Source organism: Sminthopsis crassicaudata, chromosome 3 (assembly GCF_048593235.1).
Source record: "Sminthopsis crassicaudata isolate SCR6 chromosome 3, ASM4859323v1, whole genome shotgun sequence".
Taxonomy (NCBI): domain Eukaryota; kingdom Metazoa; phylum Chordata; class Mammalia; order Dasyuromorphia; family Dasyuridae; genus Sminthopsis; species Sminthopsis crassicaudata.
Window position 1 is genome coordinate 63896242 of NC_133619.1, and position 16967 is coordinate 63913208.

Below are 16967 nucleotides of genomic sequence, written 5' to 3' on the forward strand. Positions count from 1 at the left end.
TGTGTTCCAGTCAGCCCTCTAAAGCTACAGATTGCAGAGCAGGCACAGACTTATACCAACTGATGCAAAGTGAAATGAGCAGAACTAGTTCTAATGCTATATTGTGTGTGTGTGTGTGTGTGTGTGTGTGTGTGTGTGTGTATGTATACACATGTGCACATGTTTGTTTTCTTTCATCATCTGATTAATATGGAAATAATTTTGCATGATTATATATGTATAATTTAGATCAAATTACTTGCTTTCTCAATGAGAGAGACAATAAGGGAGGGAATTTGGAACTCAGAATTTAAAAAAATTAATGTTAAAAATTGTTTTTTTACTTCAAGAAAAAAAATTCTTTTTTAAAAAGTATCGATGGGGGAAAAATTGCTGAAGGGTTTCTGAAAGTCTTCCCAAAAGGAAATGACATTTCAGATGAGCCCTGAAGGAAATTTGGGATTCTAAGAGTTGGGAGTGAGAAGGGAGAGAATTCCAGGCACTGGAGATAGGACAACCCATGCAAAAGATGGAATGTCATGTAAAAGCAACAATAAGCTGACCAAATAATATGATGCAAGCCTGAAAAAATAAATTGGAGGCAGATTGTGGAGGGTTTTAAATCCCAAATGGAGTAGTTATTTTTTTTTTCTTCATGGAGGCAATAGGGAGCCACTGATGCTTCTTGAAACTTCCTCTTAAAGTTAGAACTATGCTTTAGGAAGATCAAGGAAACCAATTGGAGGCTATTTCAATAGTCTGAGTGAGAAGTTCTTGAATTAGGGAAGAGGATAGATGCAAAAGAGATGTGGACATGGAATTGGCATTCACTCTTTTAGCTCCAGGGTAGTCTAGACTTAAAACATACTTTCTTTCTTTTTATATTTACTTATGAGTTTTTCACATTTACATTTACAAGATTTTGATTTCCAATTTTATCTCTGTCCCTCCCTTCCCCCTCCTAAGACAGTAAGCAAACTTATGTACTTTAATATGTGCAATCTTTTTAAACATATTTCCATATTTATCATGTTGTACAAGAAAAATGAGACCAAAAGGGTAAAAAAAAATTTAATCCTTACAACAACCCAGAAAGATAGATGCTATTATTATCCCAATTTTACAGATGGGGAAACTGAGACAAACTGCAGAATCACACAGCTAGTAAACAAATACCTGAATTTCAGACTTGAACTCTAGTGTTATAACTCCAGATCCAGTGCTCAATGCCTGTGCCACCTAGCCAGGTTTACCCGAAGTCTCTCCTGCCCCCAGGTATGGTGTTTTTTCCACTATATTCTTCTGATATTCTGATAGCTTCCAACATGTGGCTTGTGAGCCTAGCCAACACACAATTGAATCCAGTAGGCTGGCTTTTATTTATCTTCCCCCTTCTCCCTGTTATTTCTTTCTTCTGGCACCTTTAGTTTGTTTTTGGGAGGAGGTTCAGAAATCTGTAATTTTTTCTTAATCTGAATTTCATCACATTCTGTGTGTGTGCAGTTTATTCAAGATTTGAACCTTTAATTTGATTGTCCTTAATGCAAAACATGAAATTCACATTTTTCCTATATAGAATAGAACTCCCTCATAGAATTGTCATTCCATCCAAAATGTCCTTGGTATAAATTGATGTTTCCAAACATCTTTAATTAATATCAAGATCAATTCTTAGCTTATTGTGTTTATCAAAGCTAGATTTAACAAAGATGACTTAATGATTTTTTTGTTGTGAGCTCTGCTTTTATCTGCAAGCAGAATTCATTTATCCCTTGGCTCCTTGTGTGATAAAAAATTAATTCATATAGACAAATTAATGCATAAAATTTCCAAAATCTATATTAGCTTTTTGTAACTAATTTTGTTCTAACACCAAACACTTTACTTTGGGTAGATGTAAGGAAATAAAGGATAAGAATTTTCGTACTTTACGTCTCTTGGATGAGCTTGTACATATCTATGTTTGGAGTGGTTCTGTCATCAGTACCAGATTCCATAATCACAGTTATAGGTTGCTTGCTGATCCATTATATATAGTCTTCCACACCTTCCAGCTGGGGAGAGGCGGGAATAAGTGGAGAGGGGGTTTGAAGATTTCATAATATAATCAGATGCACTCATCTAGGCCCAGGTTAGAACCACTTTCTCCACAAAAAGCCTTCCTCAGTTTCTTTAACCTACACAATCACTTCTTTGTATGTTATTTTACAGTATCAAGTGATGACCTCAAAAATTAGACTTAATTGGTTAGTTATTTCCTAATTATTTTTAGGCTAGTCAGGCTGTAAGCTTCCTGAGGTGAAGGCTGCTTTTTCTTGCAAGGCCAGGGGATCATTTGGTTGTGTGGCTCAGAAATGGTGAAGGGTCACAATTAAAAAAAAAGCTGGAGAGATCTCTAGGAGCAAAACAAAAGTTTATTGTACATTCTCTCGAGAATTGAAGGGAGGAGCATCTTTCAGGACAGGTTTGACAATCCAACTGTCCACTCTGATAAAGGTGTGCCACGGATCCTTTTGTTCTGGTGTGGTATGTCCAGCCTTGTTCCTGGGTGCAAAGTGCAATGTCTGAGGTCAGTCTCACCTGGTAGGGTCCATCCCAGCACAGAGTCAGCTTCTTGTCCTTCCAGGATTGGATCAAAACCCAATCTCCAACCTGAATTCTATGAACAGGGAAACCTAGAGGAGGAGTCTGAGCTATTAACTCTTTTTGTTGTAGTTCTTGTAAATGTCTTAGCAATGATTAACATATCTCTTAGGAAATATATCCTTTGTCCTTAAACTAGGGTCCCAGTTTCTGTATGATAAGCCCGGAAAGGATGACCGTACAAATAATTCATAAGGTGAAAGCCCAATATCTCTACATGGCTTGGTTCTGATTCTGACCACAGCGAGAGGAAGGCATTTGGTCCAAGGTAGTTGGGTCTCTAAAGATAATTTAGTCAGCTGCCGTTTTATTTCTTGATTCATCCTTTCTACATTCCCAGAAGAGAGAGGATGCCAAGGGTTATGGAGATCCCAAGTGATTTCTAAGGCAAAACCTGGGCAGAAAAATGTGTTCCCTGATCCGAGTCTATCCTCTCACCATTCCATATCTGGGAATAATTTGTTCTAATAAGATCTTCCTTACTGTCAAGGCAGTTGCTCAGCCTGAGAGGAATGCCTCCATCCATGAGGTCAGATGGTCCACTATGACCAGCAAGTATTTGAGGCGATCCCCTGGTGGCAGCTCAGTGAAGTCCACCTGGATGCTTTAGAATGGTCTGATTCCTGGAGGTCATCCCCCTTCTGGGATCTGGTGTTGAGCAGTCTTGTTAATCCTATGACAAATGAGGCAACCATACACCAGTTGTCAGGCCATAGTATATGGGCCAGGGGAAACACACCTTGTCAGTACAGCATCACACAGGTTTTGGACATCCCGGTGACTGCTCTGTCACTGAAGGACCTGCCTCATTCTTGCTTTGGTCAATACCTCTCTGCCATCAGGTAAGAGCCATCGTCCTTCCAAGTTCTTAACTGCTCTGAGAGTCGAGGCTTTCCCTTTTTCCTTGAATCACAGGCTGCAAACTTCTCCCTCCTTCTAGTGAAATTGGGTATTGTTTGATTCTTATCAATATGATTTTTATCTGGACTATGTCTGCTCTGCCTGGATTTGTCTGGTCCCTCCCAAACCTCAGAGTTTATCCTAATCTGCCCTTCTTCATTCATTAGTGTCATTAGAGGGATACGTGCTGAGTCCATATAGAATCAACACAGTTTCTAGTTTAGTTATTAAATCTCTCCCCAGAAAGTTTACTCCTGCTTCTGAGATGAGCAGAAATCTGCCCAATGTTTCCCTTTTTCCCATATACAAGAAAAATTTCTCCTTTAACCCCAGAAATCACCAGGGTCTCCTTAGATAATTTAACCCTTCAGGCAAAGAGGTCACTGAAGATCTCAATGTTCTGGTATCTACTAAGAGGACAAGAGTCTCCTGGTGGGGTTCCATTCTTAAATTTACCAAGGATTCCCGGTGGGAGTCTTACAAGAACCTCTTACTCCCCTAATCTTCATGAAGCTTAACAAGGGAACATACCTGCCGTTCCATCCTCTGCTGGGAGCAGTCTTTTTATATATGCCCTACTCGAACATCTCAAAGGCTTCCTACTTCCATACTGACCATGCATTGGTCACAAAGTGCAATTTCAAGATATAGTGTACTCCTGGTTCATCAGGATCAAACTCCTCATGCTAGCTTTAGTCTACTCAGATAGTCAGCTGGTGACTTGCCTTCTCCCCAGTCACCCCAAAGGCCTTCTTTGTGTTCTGTGCCTTTGGCACTGCATTTAGAATTCCCATAATTACCAGTTCTCTAAGACCCCTCCTACTTCCTGATATATGGGGTTATTGTGATCCTAATTTGGATCTAATTTGTATTTCTGTTTAACTAGGACTACTGCCGCTGGAGGGAGGCTCCTGTCCCACTCCTTCCGTAGTTGCTAGTGGAGCAAATGGCCCTTTGCAGGGCCTGGGTCGGGTTAATTTAATTGAGTCCTACTGTGCCCTCAGGGCCCCTGGAGGGGCTGATTGAATTAAGTCCTGAGGTGGGGCTAAGTATGTAGGAGGGAGAGATAACAATAGGTCCTATTGATTCTTACTCAACCTTATTGGGGCCCCTGAAAGCTATAGTCCAGCATATATGGCCTCCTCTAGATTAACAGATTTTTTACTATTAACATACAAATTTAATTTTTGGCACACCCAGACTTCAAGGGAGCTAGACTTAGGCCAAATGGTGCCTCCCATCAATATCTTTTTTTTTTTTTTTTTTTTTTTTTTTTTTTTAATTTAATAGTTTTTATTTACCAGATATATGCATGGGTCATTTTACAACATTGACAATTGCCAAACCTTTTGTTCCAATTTTTCCCCTCCTTCCCCCCCTCCACAGATGGCAGGTTGACCAATACATGTTAAATATGTTAAAGTATAAATTAAATACAATATATGTATACATGTCCAAACAGCTGTTTTGCTGTACAAAGAGTCAGACTTTGAATTAGTGTACAATTAGCCTGTGAAGGAAATCAGAAATGCAGGTGGCCAAAATTAGAGGGATTGGGAATTCTATGTAGTGGTTCATAGTCTTCTCCCAAAGTTCTTTTGCTGGATGTTGCTGGTTCAGTTCATTATTGCTCCATTGGAACTGATCTGGTTCATCTCATTGTTGAAAATGGCCACGTCCATCAGAATTGATCATCATATAATATTGTTGTTGAAGTATATAATGATCTCCTGATCCTGCTCATTTCACTTGGCATCAGTTCATGGAAGTCTCTCCAGGCCTTTCTGAAATCATCCTGCTGATCCTTTCTTACAGAACAATAATATTCCATAATATTCATATACCATAACTTATTCAACCATTCTCCAATTGATGGGCATCCACTCAGTTTCCAGTTTCTGGCCTCCACAAAGAGGGCTGCCACAAACGTTTCTTGCACATACAGGTGCCTTTCCCTTCTTTAAGATCTGTTTGGGATATAAGCTCAATAAGTAACTGAGCTGGGTGACTGCTGGGTCAAAGGGTTGCCTCCACCAATATCACTGTTACAAAACAAACAATACCTTATCAGCTTTTTTGTGTTTTTTCCTTATGTTTTGGCAGTTTGTTCCAATTACTTAATTTGTTTCCCAAGGGACTTATCTACCGGTATTTTCTGATTTTTTTTTTTTTTTTTTCCATTTCTCTTCTAGAGGGATGGCTGGGAGTGGGCCACACCCATTGAATTTGGGTGGAATCTAAATTCCAAAATGCCCAAACATGTCAGTTGTAGCCAGTTGATCTCAGTCACCTAAGAAAGCCTATCCTATCCTGTCTAGAGCCCCCTCCAGAGTCTGTAATTCAACTCAAGGGGCTCACAGGGGCTTACCTCTGGGTTGCTGTGCAGAAAATTGCTTGACTGATCACTCCTCACACCAAGCTGGTCGGAATTTTTACTGCAGTGTCTCTCCTTTTACTTTGCTCTGAGTTTCTCCACTTACGGCCCACTTTACCTTGGGGAGCAAGGAGAAGACCCTGGATGCTGGCGGGCTGCCTAAATCAGGGCAGGGCACCATGCCGCTAGCACCCAAGAGTTCGCCTACTTACCAAGTCGTGTGATCCTAGACAAGCCCCCAAAACAGTGTGGCTCAAAAATGGTGAGGGAGTCACCATTTAATACAAAGCTGGAGAGATCTCTAAGGAGCAAAACAAAAGTTTATTGTACCTTCTTGGAGATTGGGCATCCCACTCTCAAGCAGACAATCAAAGGGAGGAGGTACCTTTCAGGACTGATTTTACATTTAAATACCTAAAGCAAATATCCCTCCCACCACTAACCCTCATCCTCATAGGCTGAGAAATGTGGGAACTTCCCAAGAAATTGAACTTGGCCAATAAGTACATAGTTGCCCATATTTGATTGAAATAGGGTGAAAATGATGTCATGGGAGTATCAGGAGAGGGATTTAGGTATGCCCTTGAATCAATGCTCAAAGACCTTCAGGCCTACTCCACCTCTGAAGTAGATGAAGCCTTACTTGATTTTCACAACTGTCCTGAGAGATCACACCTCATCTTGTTCATGGTTAACTTTGTTAACCTTAAAGGACTAGTTATTAGATAAGGTGATTTTTGCTATTCATTTATTTACTTATGTATGTATGTATGTATATATTCATTCATTGATTTAATTGGGCAAGGATCTTGGGTTTGAATTGCTTGGCCTTTCCTGGCTTACTTAGCAGCACTTTTTGTTTAGTATTTTTTCCTCTTGAGGCAATTGGGGTTAAGTGACTTGCCCAGGGTCACACAGCCAGAAAGTGTTAAATGTTTGAGATCACTTTTGAGCTTGGGACCTCCTGACTTCAGGGCTGGTGCTCTATCCACTGCACCACCTAGCTGCCCCTTTTGCTTAGTATTTAGTGAAGATTTCTGAAGTAATAGAGCTGGATGGTAAATATCCAGATGTTGAAGGGACTTTTAATTGGGCTGGAAAAGATTGTGTGGTGGAGAGAACTGAGGGTAAGTAGTTGTGTAATATGAATTATTTCTAGTAGTTTTTTAGTTGATTCTCTAGGATTCTCTAACTGTACCATCATATCTGCAAAGAATGATGATTTGGTTTCCTCATTACCTACTCTAATTCCTTTAATCTCTTTTTCTTCTCTTATTGCCAAAGCTAGCATTTCTAATACAATATTGAATAGTAATGGTGATAGTGGGCAACCTTGTTTCATCCCTGATCTTACTGGGGATGATTCTAGTTTGTCCCCATTACATATGATGCTTGCTTATGGTTTTAAATAGATGCTACTGATTATTTTAAGGAAAACACCATTTATTCTTGTGCTCTCTAGTGTTTTTAATAGGAATGGGTGTTGGGTTGGGTCTACAATCCGAGAGCATGTGTGCACCACTGGATAACTTGAGGGGCTGTCCATACAGGCAGATCTGAAGTCTATGGCGGGGCAGAACCCGCAGCAAGTGACAGCTTTGGGACTGGAGACTGGGAGGACAAGAAGGTCCGACACCGCTTCATCCAGAAGGTAAGGAAGGAGACAGGGAGTAGACAATTCTGTTTACTCCTTGTGGGCCTGGAGGACCAAGGTCCCCATAGGCCCGAGGGAGGAGTGCCTTGTTCCTGCTTGTTTTGCACCAGCTACCACCTGATAGCATGTAACTCAGGCTGCACCAAGATTCCTGTTCCCTCTCCCCCAGGCACTGCCCAGAATTCCTGTTATTTTTAATGCTCTGATCCTTGGGACATTTGGCCTTTCCCGACGTTTTTAGTCTTTTCCATAGCATGTTCTTCAGGATAAAAACTATATTCTAGGAAAGATCTTCCGCTCCTTGGAGAGAGGGAACCATCTCCTTTTGTTCCATGTTTCAGGTTTATGCCATCATCTCATTACAGTTGCTCATCACCGTGGCCATCATTGCTATCTTCACCTTTTCGTGAGTCTCTGAGGCTTCTTTTCTTATTCTCCTCCCCCAGTTCTCAAGTTTTGGGGATCCTGGACTTGAGTAGGCCCTTTATTGGGAAGAGAGACAGATTCCTTTACTGAGGAAGGAGGCAGAATTTGAGAATGACAGAGCACTGGGGAAGAGGCGGTGGGGGAAGTTGTTGCCTCTGGCACATTGCAGAGACATGGCTGGGCTGACTTTCCTTCTGGTCTTTCCTTCCCCTTCCCTCATCACTCAGGGATCCAGTTCGTGCCTTTGTGAGGAAGAATGTGGCTGTCTACTATGCTTCCTAGTGAGTATGCCTTCTTTCCTAGACTTAAGATCAGGGGAGTGGAGGGAAGAAACTCCACGGGACAAGATGGTGTGACTTCCACTCTCAGTCTAGGGTGTATCCCTTTATGGCATTTTCTTATCCATCTCTATCACCTGGCTCAGCCATGGGTGATCTTACAAAGTTAGGGCTGCTCTTTAGTTCTGTGGCAAATGGGATTATGGGACCTCTCTGTCTTTAAGGAAGAGCTGATGTAGTAGTCAGTGAAGAGTCCTGCAGGCACATCTCATTGTGCCAGCCCTTCTTCTCCCACCCCCATGACAGAAGTTTTGAATATTTTCCATGTGTTGGTCTCGTTCCTTGGGCCACTGTCTTCCCACATTTTCCAGCTTCCTGCATCTCAACCCTGTGGGACTAGTGAGGGCTAACCCCTTGTGTGGGAGTGGGCTGGAGGGGGATAAAACAAACTGCTGTTCTTTTTCCTGTAGCGCTGTCTTCCTGGCCACTTACCTGACCCTTGTCTGCTGCCAGGGACCCAGGTGAGTCCTGAGAGTTTGGGGAAAGAATAGTATGTGTGGTGATGGGAGTGGGGAGTGGGATAGAGGAAGATAAGGGTAGTAGAGGGTAGGATCTCTAAAGTAGGAGGGAGCCCAAGATGAAAGGTAGAGGCTGGTGAACAGATAATCAGGTACCAAAAATGAACATTGACCCTGAGATTTTATCCCCCATGGACTATGGGAAATGTGCTTTTGTTGGGGAAACTCCTGCTTGATTCCTGACCCCCTTTTCCTTTTATATTCCAGGCGCCGCTTCCCATGGAACATCATCTTGTTGACCATCTTTGTGAGTCTAGAGGAATGGAGTAGGATGGGAAGGGGAGGCTGGGAGGATTGGGCAAGAAGATGAAGGAGAAAGGTTGACTTCTGGGCAGTGTCCAGTGAGAAAGGTGCTTTGAAGAGGATCTCTTGTATTTGCCACTGCCCTTATCTATCTATCTATCTTTTTTTTTTAAATGTAAATTTTTTTTTTCCATTGGCTAGCTTTTTAAAAACTTTTTTATTGAATTGAATACAAAATAAGAAAAAACAGAATAGAAAAAGGAAAGAGAAATGGAAAATAAAACAAGATGTTGTCATGTGCCCAGCAGAATGTCAGGGAGGATTCAAAACATGTAACAAATTTCCATTTCAAGAAAGCATATATCATAATAGAAGAAATTATATTCATGAGTGTCTATCTTTTCTTTGCTTCCTTGTAGATTATTCTTTGTTTTTCTGCTGCACACTTTATTACTTTTGTTGTAGTGTTTCTGTATATATCATATTTCTTATCCTGTTAACTCTTCTACATTAATTCTGCTCCTAAACTTGCTTTGCTATTATTTAACCTCCCTCTAGCCATGCACTTCCTTTTTCTTCCCCCTATCCTTTCCTTCCCTCTTTATCCCCTTCCCATTAATCCATACCCTTTATCTCACTCCAATTAATCTAAACATCCTTCTGTACTCCACCTTATCCTATGCTACTTCCTTCCCTTTATCCCTTTCCATTAATCTATATAACTTGTCCCATTACCATTACTCTGCATACTCCCTTTTCCTAGCCCATTGATCTATACATCTTGTCCCACTGTCATAAATCTGCCCATCCTTCTATACCTCACTTTATATTATTCCCTCCCTCATTTCTTTTTAGATTTTGAAGGGAGCTACATCCTTCATGGTATGTATGTGTGTGTATACATACATACATACATACATATATATATATATATATATATATATATATATATATATATATATATATATATATATATATATATATACACACATACATACATACATATATATATATACATACATACATACATACATACATATACACACACACACACACACGTAGTGTTCCCTATTTAACCCATTCCTGATGCAAGTAGGCTTTCAGAACTGAGCCTTCTTCTCCCCCCTAAAGCCTCTTTGTTGGTTCTTCCTCTGAACCCCATTCCTATAATTACACTTTTTACCTTTTGCTAGACAGTTTTACTTTTTAAAATCATATCATACTCAACTCTGTCCCAATCTTTCAATTTACCCAATTACTGATATAAATTTAAAATATATAATATACATTTTCATGCATGATTGGCACGTTAAATTTAAATTTTTTATTAAGTTCAGGTTTGGTTGAAACAAAGTCCTGTCATCCAATATTATGGATAATTTCGTTTCTGGCTTCAGGCCTAGTTCTTTTGACTATCTTTTTTTTATCTTATTTTCCTTTTGATCTTTCTTTTTAGACCTTAGCAATGAGCTTCATGACTGGTTGCATAGCCAGGTATGTATGTTTGAGCAATAGCTCCAACCCATTACCCTTGGGAGGTGCATAGTTTGGGGTGGGGGTGGGGGTGTTAGGATTTCTGTTTTCTAAAACAGGCCTTAGACATGGGTGAAATACAGTAAAGAGCTGCCTGTTTATTGTGAAATTCAGATGTTATAATCTGGAAGTTTATATAGCTAATATATTGATTGCCTTCTCCTTGGCTGGGGGAGGAACTGGAGGGAGAGAATTCAGAACTTAAAAAAAAAAAAAAAAGTCAAAAAAAAATAATTTATTTTTTAAAATCTGGAAGTTTTATTAAGATATCCCCCTACTAAGGATCATAGCTCAAAAGCCGCTCCTAGGATGCAGAGAATAGGCTTTGCGTTCTCTCACTCTTTCCTTTAAATAGGGAAATCTCCATTTTTCTGCTGAATTTTCTCTTTCACATTGGCCTGATGGGACTGGGAATTATTTACGTGGATGGATCAGTCTTTCAATCAGTCATTTCTCTCTCCCCACAGTATGTATAGCACGAAAGCAGTCCTCTTGGCCATGATTATCACTGCCATTGTCACCATTGCCGTTACCATATTCTGCTTCCAGACCAAGGTGAGGGCGTTCAAGCCTCAGACTGCAAGATGTACCTTTACTTGAGCATGTTCAGTCCATTCTCCTAGGCCTCAGAGATTGGGAGACAGTTAAGGACTGGGGATATAAGGAGATCCTATTTCTGTCTTAAGATCTGCAGACCCAACTGCTTAGCTTCAATAAGCTTTTCTTCATGAAAATGGTCCTCCTTCCCTATAATTTTCTGACATTTCTCTTCTGGTGCAGATATGAAGACTGACATAGCATTCCTGTGAATTCCTGAACACCCCCATTTTCTCCTTCCTTTGGCAGGTGGACTTCACATCTTGTGCTGGACTCTTCTGTGTGCTTGGGATTGTGTTGACTGTGACTGGGATTATCACTGCTATTGTGCTGGCTTTCAAATATGTGAGTGGATAATCTTCCCATTCTTATAAGAGCTGAGGATTTCTGGGCTCCAGAACAGACCTTAGGCATGGGTGGAATACCATAAGGACTTGCATATTTGTTGTGAATTTCAGATATTATAATCTAGATTTCTAGATACATATAATTGATAATATATATAGTCTTCTCCCTAGGTTGAAGAGGAACTGGAGGAAGAGAATTCAGAACTCACAATTTAAAAAATAAGAATATTAAAAATAATCCATTTTTTAAAATCTGGAAATTTTAGTTAGGCATCCCTCCACCCAAGCCTTCATCATTGATCATAGGTTTTTTCTCTTTTATTGATCATACTTTCTTAAAATATATAATTAGTGGTTTATTGCTTTGGATTTAAGAGGCATCTTGCTTTTCTTTTTTTTTTGTTTTTTTGTTTTTTAATTTTTTTGATAGGATCTTGTTTTAAGAAAATAACAATTGATAAATTAAACTTAATCAGTAATGCCATAATGGGAAATAATTTGGATTTTTTGGGTTATCTGAGATGAGGTTTGTAGTAAGACTGGGAAAGAGGACCAGAGCCTTGGATGGTCAGGCTTGGATTGGGGGAGCCTAAGCTTATCATATTACCTGAGGGCATGGAGTATATGGGAGGAAGGGCACCTCAAGACCAGGACTTTAAGAAGAGACATTAGAAGAATGAGACAGGTTACCATAGACTGGGTTTGGAATGATCCGAAAAGAGACATCTCCTAAGTTAGAGAGAAGTGAGGCAGTTTCTCTTGAGGTTATGGGCGGGAAGGGTCCAAGAAGGAGACTGATTTTTGGTTCTTTTCTGAAGTAGAGGGACACTCTCATCTGGGGACACCCCTTTTTGAGGAGAAATAAAAGACAGTAGTCCTTTCCTCCCCAGCCAGCACCTTGGCCTGGATATCTTTAGCCACTGATTTCCTTTGTCCTAAAAGTACAGCTGAAATTCCTGTAATTTGGTACCTTTTTTTGAGATTGTGAACCTAGGGTCCAAACCTATCATTAAAGTCAGCATAAGTAGGTTATCCCGGGATGGATTATAGGTTTTCATCTTTACTGTCCTTCTATTAGCATTGGTAATCCACACTGGGAAGTGTAGCTTTAACATGGAGATGAATAGCACCTGGATCTCCAGCTCTCCAATCCAGGGTCTGCATAAAATGTAGGAAACACCCCCTCAAAGACATGCAGCCAGCCTCCTCCCGGCCGTCCAGCGGTCTGGTGTTGGGCTCTCTGGACCCCACCTCTCAGCGCCCCCTTAACTCTTACCCTTTGCTTCCTCAGATATACTGGCTCCACATGCTGTATGCGGCGCTCGGGGCTATTGCTTTTACTCTGGTGAGTGGCCTCCATCTCTGCCCCCAGGGCCCTGGGCCCCATTACAGCCCCTCCTCCCCTCTCTATGCCTTGGTCCCCGACTCCTGTGTCTCAGCTCCCTTGGGACACCCCCTCCCTGCAGCCTCTCCTCATCCCCTGCTTCGTTACTTTGGAGTCATTTCCGATCTCCTATTTCCCTCACAGATGTATAGCTCCTTCCAGGAAAAGGCTTTTGTTTTTATCTGTCTCCTGCGCCTGGTTCTGTGCCTGGCCCATAGTGGACACTGTGGTGACTGGGGGAAGAAGCTCCCCATCCTTGAGGGGTGGGGGCTAGGGAGAGACAAGGGGGTCCTCATTACGCTCTCCTCCCTGCAGTTTTTGGCCTATGACACCCAGCTGGTATTGGGAAACAGGAAGCACACCATCAGCCCAGAAGAATACATCACAGGTGCCCTGCAAATCTACACGGACATCATCTACATCTTCACCTTCGTGCTGCAGCTTCTGGGGGATCACAACTAAGGGGCCCCCCTTCCTCCCCAGCTCCTTTCCCTTCTCTTTCTGGGCTGGTCCGGCATTGCCATGCCCCCTTTCTCTCCGTAACTCCCTCAGGAAAGGTTTCACTTTGGCTGGTGAGATCTGGGGGAGCCATCTTGTCTGGAGCTCTCTGTGGGAGGGACACCTGCACTGGGGAAGTCAGGGAGCCACTTCTTACTCGTCCAAGGCTAGATCCAGGATTTCTTCTGTCGTGACGGCCCTTGTCGGGGATCTGTGACGAGGACATTTTGTCTCGGTATCTAAAGGGAAACGAGATGCGTGGATGATTGTGAGGGCCGGTGATGAGCCTTTTCTTTGGGGGATTCCCTACTTAGCTGCTGCCTCTAACACCCTTCCTCCTGGTATCCTCTCCAGCGTCTGCTCTGTCTTGCACAAAGCTCCAAATCCTGTCTTCTCAGTCCTCCCCTTTCCCCTCACCCTTTTGTACAGACATGACCTGGTAATGTGTATATATGGCTTTTTGGGGGTCGGGCACAATATATGCCAGTGCCCAGCCCTTGCCCTGACCTCTGCCCACAGTCAGAGGGCAAACCTCCGTCTCCACCCATCTGACTCTTTCCCACCAGCCCCAGCTGGGACTTGTTCCAGGTGGGTGACTGGCCAATGGCAGTGGGAAGTCTCTGATTTTCCTTTCTGGCCTCCTAGACTTGCAGTGGAGGGATGTGTAGGAATAAGCCTGGAGGAGAGGTGGGCCATCCCTCCCCACTACTTTTGTTCTTTCGTTGGGGTTCTTGAAGTGGGGCCAGCGGGGATAGAGCTGGGACTGGAACATGCTCCGCAGTCCATTTTCTGGGCTTCATGTCTGCTGCTACTGAACCCCGTTTTTACTCAGAGCATCCCAGGAGTTTTTGCCTTAGGGCTCTTTTTACAGAATTTTAACCTAAAAAAGACTCTTTTAGGGTCAGCCTCTGTTGCACAGATGAAAGAACTGAAGTCTGAGGTAAAGCCGATTGCCCCAGGTCTCACAAGAGTGGCAGAGCTTCCGCTGGAACCTGGGTGTTTTTCATCCCACTTTCAGTTCTGGGCTACTTGTTGGGATATGGCGCCCCTTGCTCTTCCCCCCCATTGGGACCTCCCTTCCCTGCTCTAGGAGCAGGAAGCTACAGGCTAAGCTTTTAACACCATGTGCCTTACGGAGGGGGCAGGGACTCAACAGTGTTCTTGACTTAGGCCCAGCTCAAGGGTCAAAAAAGGGCTTCTGTATACAACCTTTCCGGAGTTTTGAGCACTACACAGAGTTATAATGGGAAATACAATAAAATACTATGTTAGAAACGAAGGGTCTGCTTCTGGCTCTCTGTGGGAGGGGGAGGGGAGCTGCCTCTCCAGGTTACAAGCCAGCTGGGTCACTCTGTTCTTCCCTCCATCGCCAGCGTAATGTCTGAGCTGTTCGCCTTCCTCAGGACTTGGGTTCTCTGGGATTCTGTCCTAGTCTTGGGTGGCTCACCATTTCCTTCTCCAGCTCGTTTTACAGATGGGGAAATAGGCAAACCTGGGACAGTGACTTGCCCAGGGCCACCCAGCTTCTGGACTCTAGCCCTGCTCTCTTCAGGATGACTGCACTTAAGGCCCCTCATTCCTTCCCAGCCGTATTTCGTTCACACAAGAGAATGAGGACTTCTCAAGAGGCCCCGGACTGTCCCTCTGCACTGGTCTGGGGTGCTCTGGGACGGCCCAGGGACAGGAGAACTGGGAGGGGCGGGGCGGGGGGAGCGCTTCCTCCTGAGCCTGCTCTTCTTGTGATGGGCATGGCGGGGAGAGGTCTTGACTTGTCCAAGACTGCACAGCTGGGGGGGAGGCCCAGTCAGGCCCAGTTCTTCTGCCTCCTAAGGCTTCCTTTACAAAGGTACATTAAGGCAGAGAGGTCCGGGACGGAACAATTCTGCATCCAGACCTGGGCAGTGGGGCTCGGCTTCCCCCACCCTCTGCTGGATGGTCTGACGGCCCGTTACCGGAGGGGGGGGGCAGAAGGCCAGCGCGAGGGCTCCCGAGGTCCCTGTTCCAGGGGGTTGCTCCGTAACCCGCTCTCCCACTCTGGGCCGGAGCCTCCGCTCCCTCCTCCCCCACATGCCAGACTCTGGCTCCTTTTCAGGACAAATAGAGTGACTTTATTGGGCACCTTCGCACCTGGGGCCCGCCGGCAGTGCAGACGCCCCCGGGGACTCTCCCAGTTCCTCAGTTCTCAGTCCTGTCCCAGGCCGCCTCAGGACTGCACCCCGGCGCGGGTGGGCGGCGGCAGGGCCTCGGGGGTGGAGGACCTGAACCTCTGCCTCTCGTAGTCCCCCCGGTTCGCGGTCCGCATGTTCTGCAGGGCCTTCATCTGCTTCAGGCGGTTTTTGTCCACTTCCCGCTTCGTGAAGACGAAGAGGAGGATCCCACAGGGAAAGCCGATGGCCCTGGGAACGGGGGGAGGGGCTTCAGTGGGGCCCAGGACGTCCCGGGGGGAGCCCACCTCCCTTTGCAGAAGGCGCCGAGAACAGCTCTCCAACTCAGCCCCTCCCCCCGGGTCAGAGGGCAACGCGAGCCCCCAGTGGACACACCGGGGCAGAATCGGGCCCAACCACGCGTTTGCCACAGGGAGAGAGACCAGGTTTCTGGCGAGTGGGAAAATAAAGCCATTTAAAAGTGTCTGAAAAGCGCTTTCTAGTCCTGCAGGCTGGACCCCGTGCCGAACCACCGGGCACGGGCGCCCGAGGTGGGCAGTGCCCCGCCCGCAGCCCCCCCCCCCCCCCCCCCCGCCCCCGGGACTCACCACGCCAGCCCCACGGCCTTCATGGGGTTCTTGGCCTTCTTCTTGGGGATGTATTCCACGCCCGGAGGCCACGGCCCGGGCTCGGGCTCAGGCTTGGACTGCGGGGGCCCCAGGCGCTGCTGGAGCTGGGCCCCGCTGGCCCGGGCTCCCTGGAGAAACCCTGCGGAGGAGGGAGGGTCCTGAGACCGAGGGCGAGGGGGCTCCCGCTGGGCGGGGCTCCGGGAATCAGGGCGAAGGACCCGCGGGGATACTGCCGAGAGGACAAGCAGGGGGTCCTGCAGCGCCGGGGCTGAGCGAAAAGGGAGCGCTGAAGCAGGGGCATGGCTGCAGTGATGGCCGCTAGTGAGAGGGCGGGGGAGGGCACTTAGAACCAGAAGCGCGGCCGAACAAGGGCTCGACCCTGACCCATAATCCTGGGGAAGCGGGGGAGGGCTAGAAAAAACCTTAAGACACCCCGGACCCCCGTCAAAGGAGGGGAGGAGAGCGCTCGGATCTCAGCTAGGGATGGGGAAGAATGTTCTGGGTCCCCGGCCTCTGGGCCCGGCCTCTTACCCCTGTACCCTAGGGCACCCCTCAGCCCCGGGCTCTTCAGAGCAGCCACAACCGTCGCCGCCATGTTCCAGGTCCTCAAGCTCCGCCCCACTGCCTGCTGGGAGTTGTAGTTTAGATTCGAGCGCGGCGATGGCGCGGACTACGCGGGATCCTCGTTCTCTGCTCCGCCCAGTCAAGGGAAGGGAAGACTACATGTCTCAGAATCCCGCGCGGCGACCTCGTGAAAACT

General features: G+C 45.1%; 2 protein-coding genes across 4 annotated transcripts in view; one reads left to right on the forward strand and one right to left on the reverse strand.

Moving 5' to 3' along the window:
- Positions 1-14713, forward strand: part of TMBIM1 (transmembrane BAX inhibitor motif containing 1) — a 35174-nt gene extending 20461 nt beyond the window's left edge. For all 3 annotated transcript variants that reach the window (XM_074307641.1, XM_074307643.1, XM_074307642.1), the window contains exons 3-12: positions 7447-7547; positions 7892-7956; positions 8204-8257; positions 8725-8775; positions 9040-9079; positions 10532-10569; positions 11076-11163; positions 11455-11550; positions 12844-12897; positions 13252-14713. In XM_074307641.1, the coding sequence (XP_074163742.1) occupies positions 7447-7547; positions 7892-7956; positions 8204-8257; positions 8725-8775; positions 9040-9079; positions 10532-10569; positions 11076-11163; positions 11455-11550; positions 12844-12897; positions 13252-13398 (734 nt within the window). In that variant the 3' untranslated portion in view covers positions 13399-14713. The remainder of the gene's footprint in view (positions 1-7446; positions 7548-7891; positions 7957-8203; positions 8258-8724; positions 8776-9039; positions 9080-10531; positions 10570-11075; positions 11164-11454; positions 11551-12843; positions 12898-13251) is intronic.
- An 806-nt stretch (positions 14714-15519) lies between these two features.
- Positions 15520-16875, reverse strand: LOC141564749 (putative thioesterase PNKD). The gene is made up of 3 exons (XM_074307645.1): positions 16739-16875; positions 16187-16346; positions 15520-15830 (listed from the first exon to the last, which is right to left on the reverse strand). The coding sequence occupies exons 1-3, from the start codon at positions 16800-16802 to the stop codon at positions 15638-15640; spliced, it is 417 nt and encodes a 138-aa protein (XP_074163746.1). The 5' UTR covers positions 16803-16875; the 3' UTR covers positions 15520-15637.
- Positions 16876-16967: the final 92 nt, after the last annotated feature.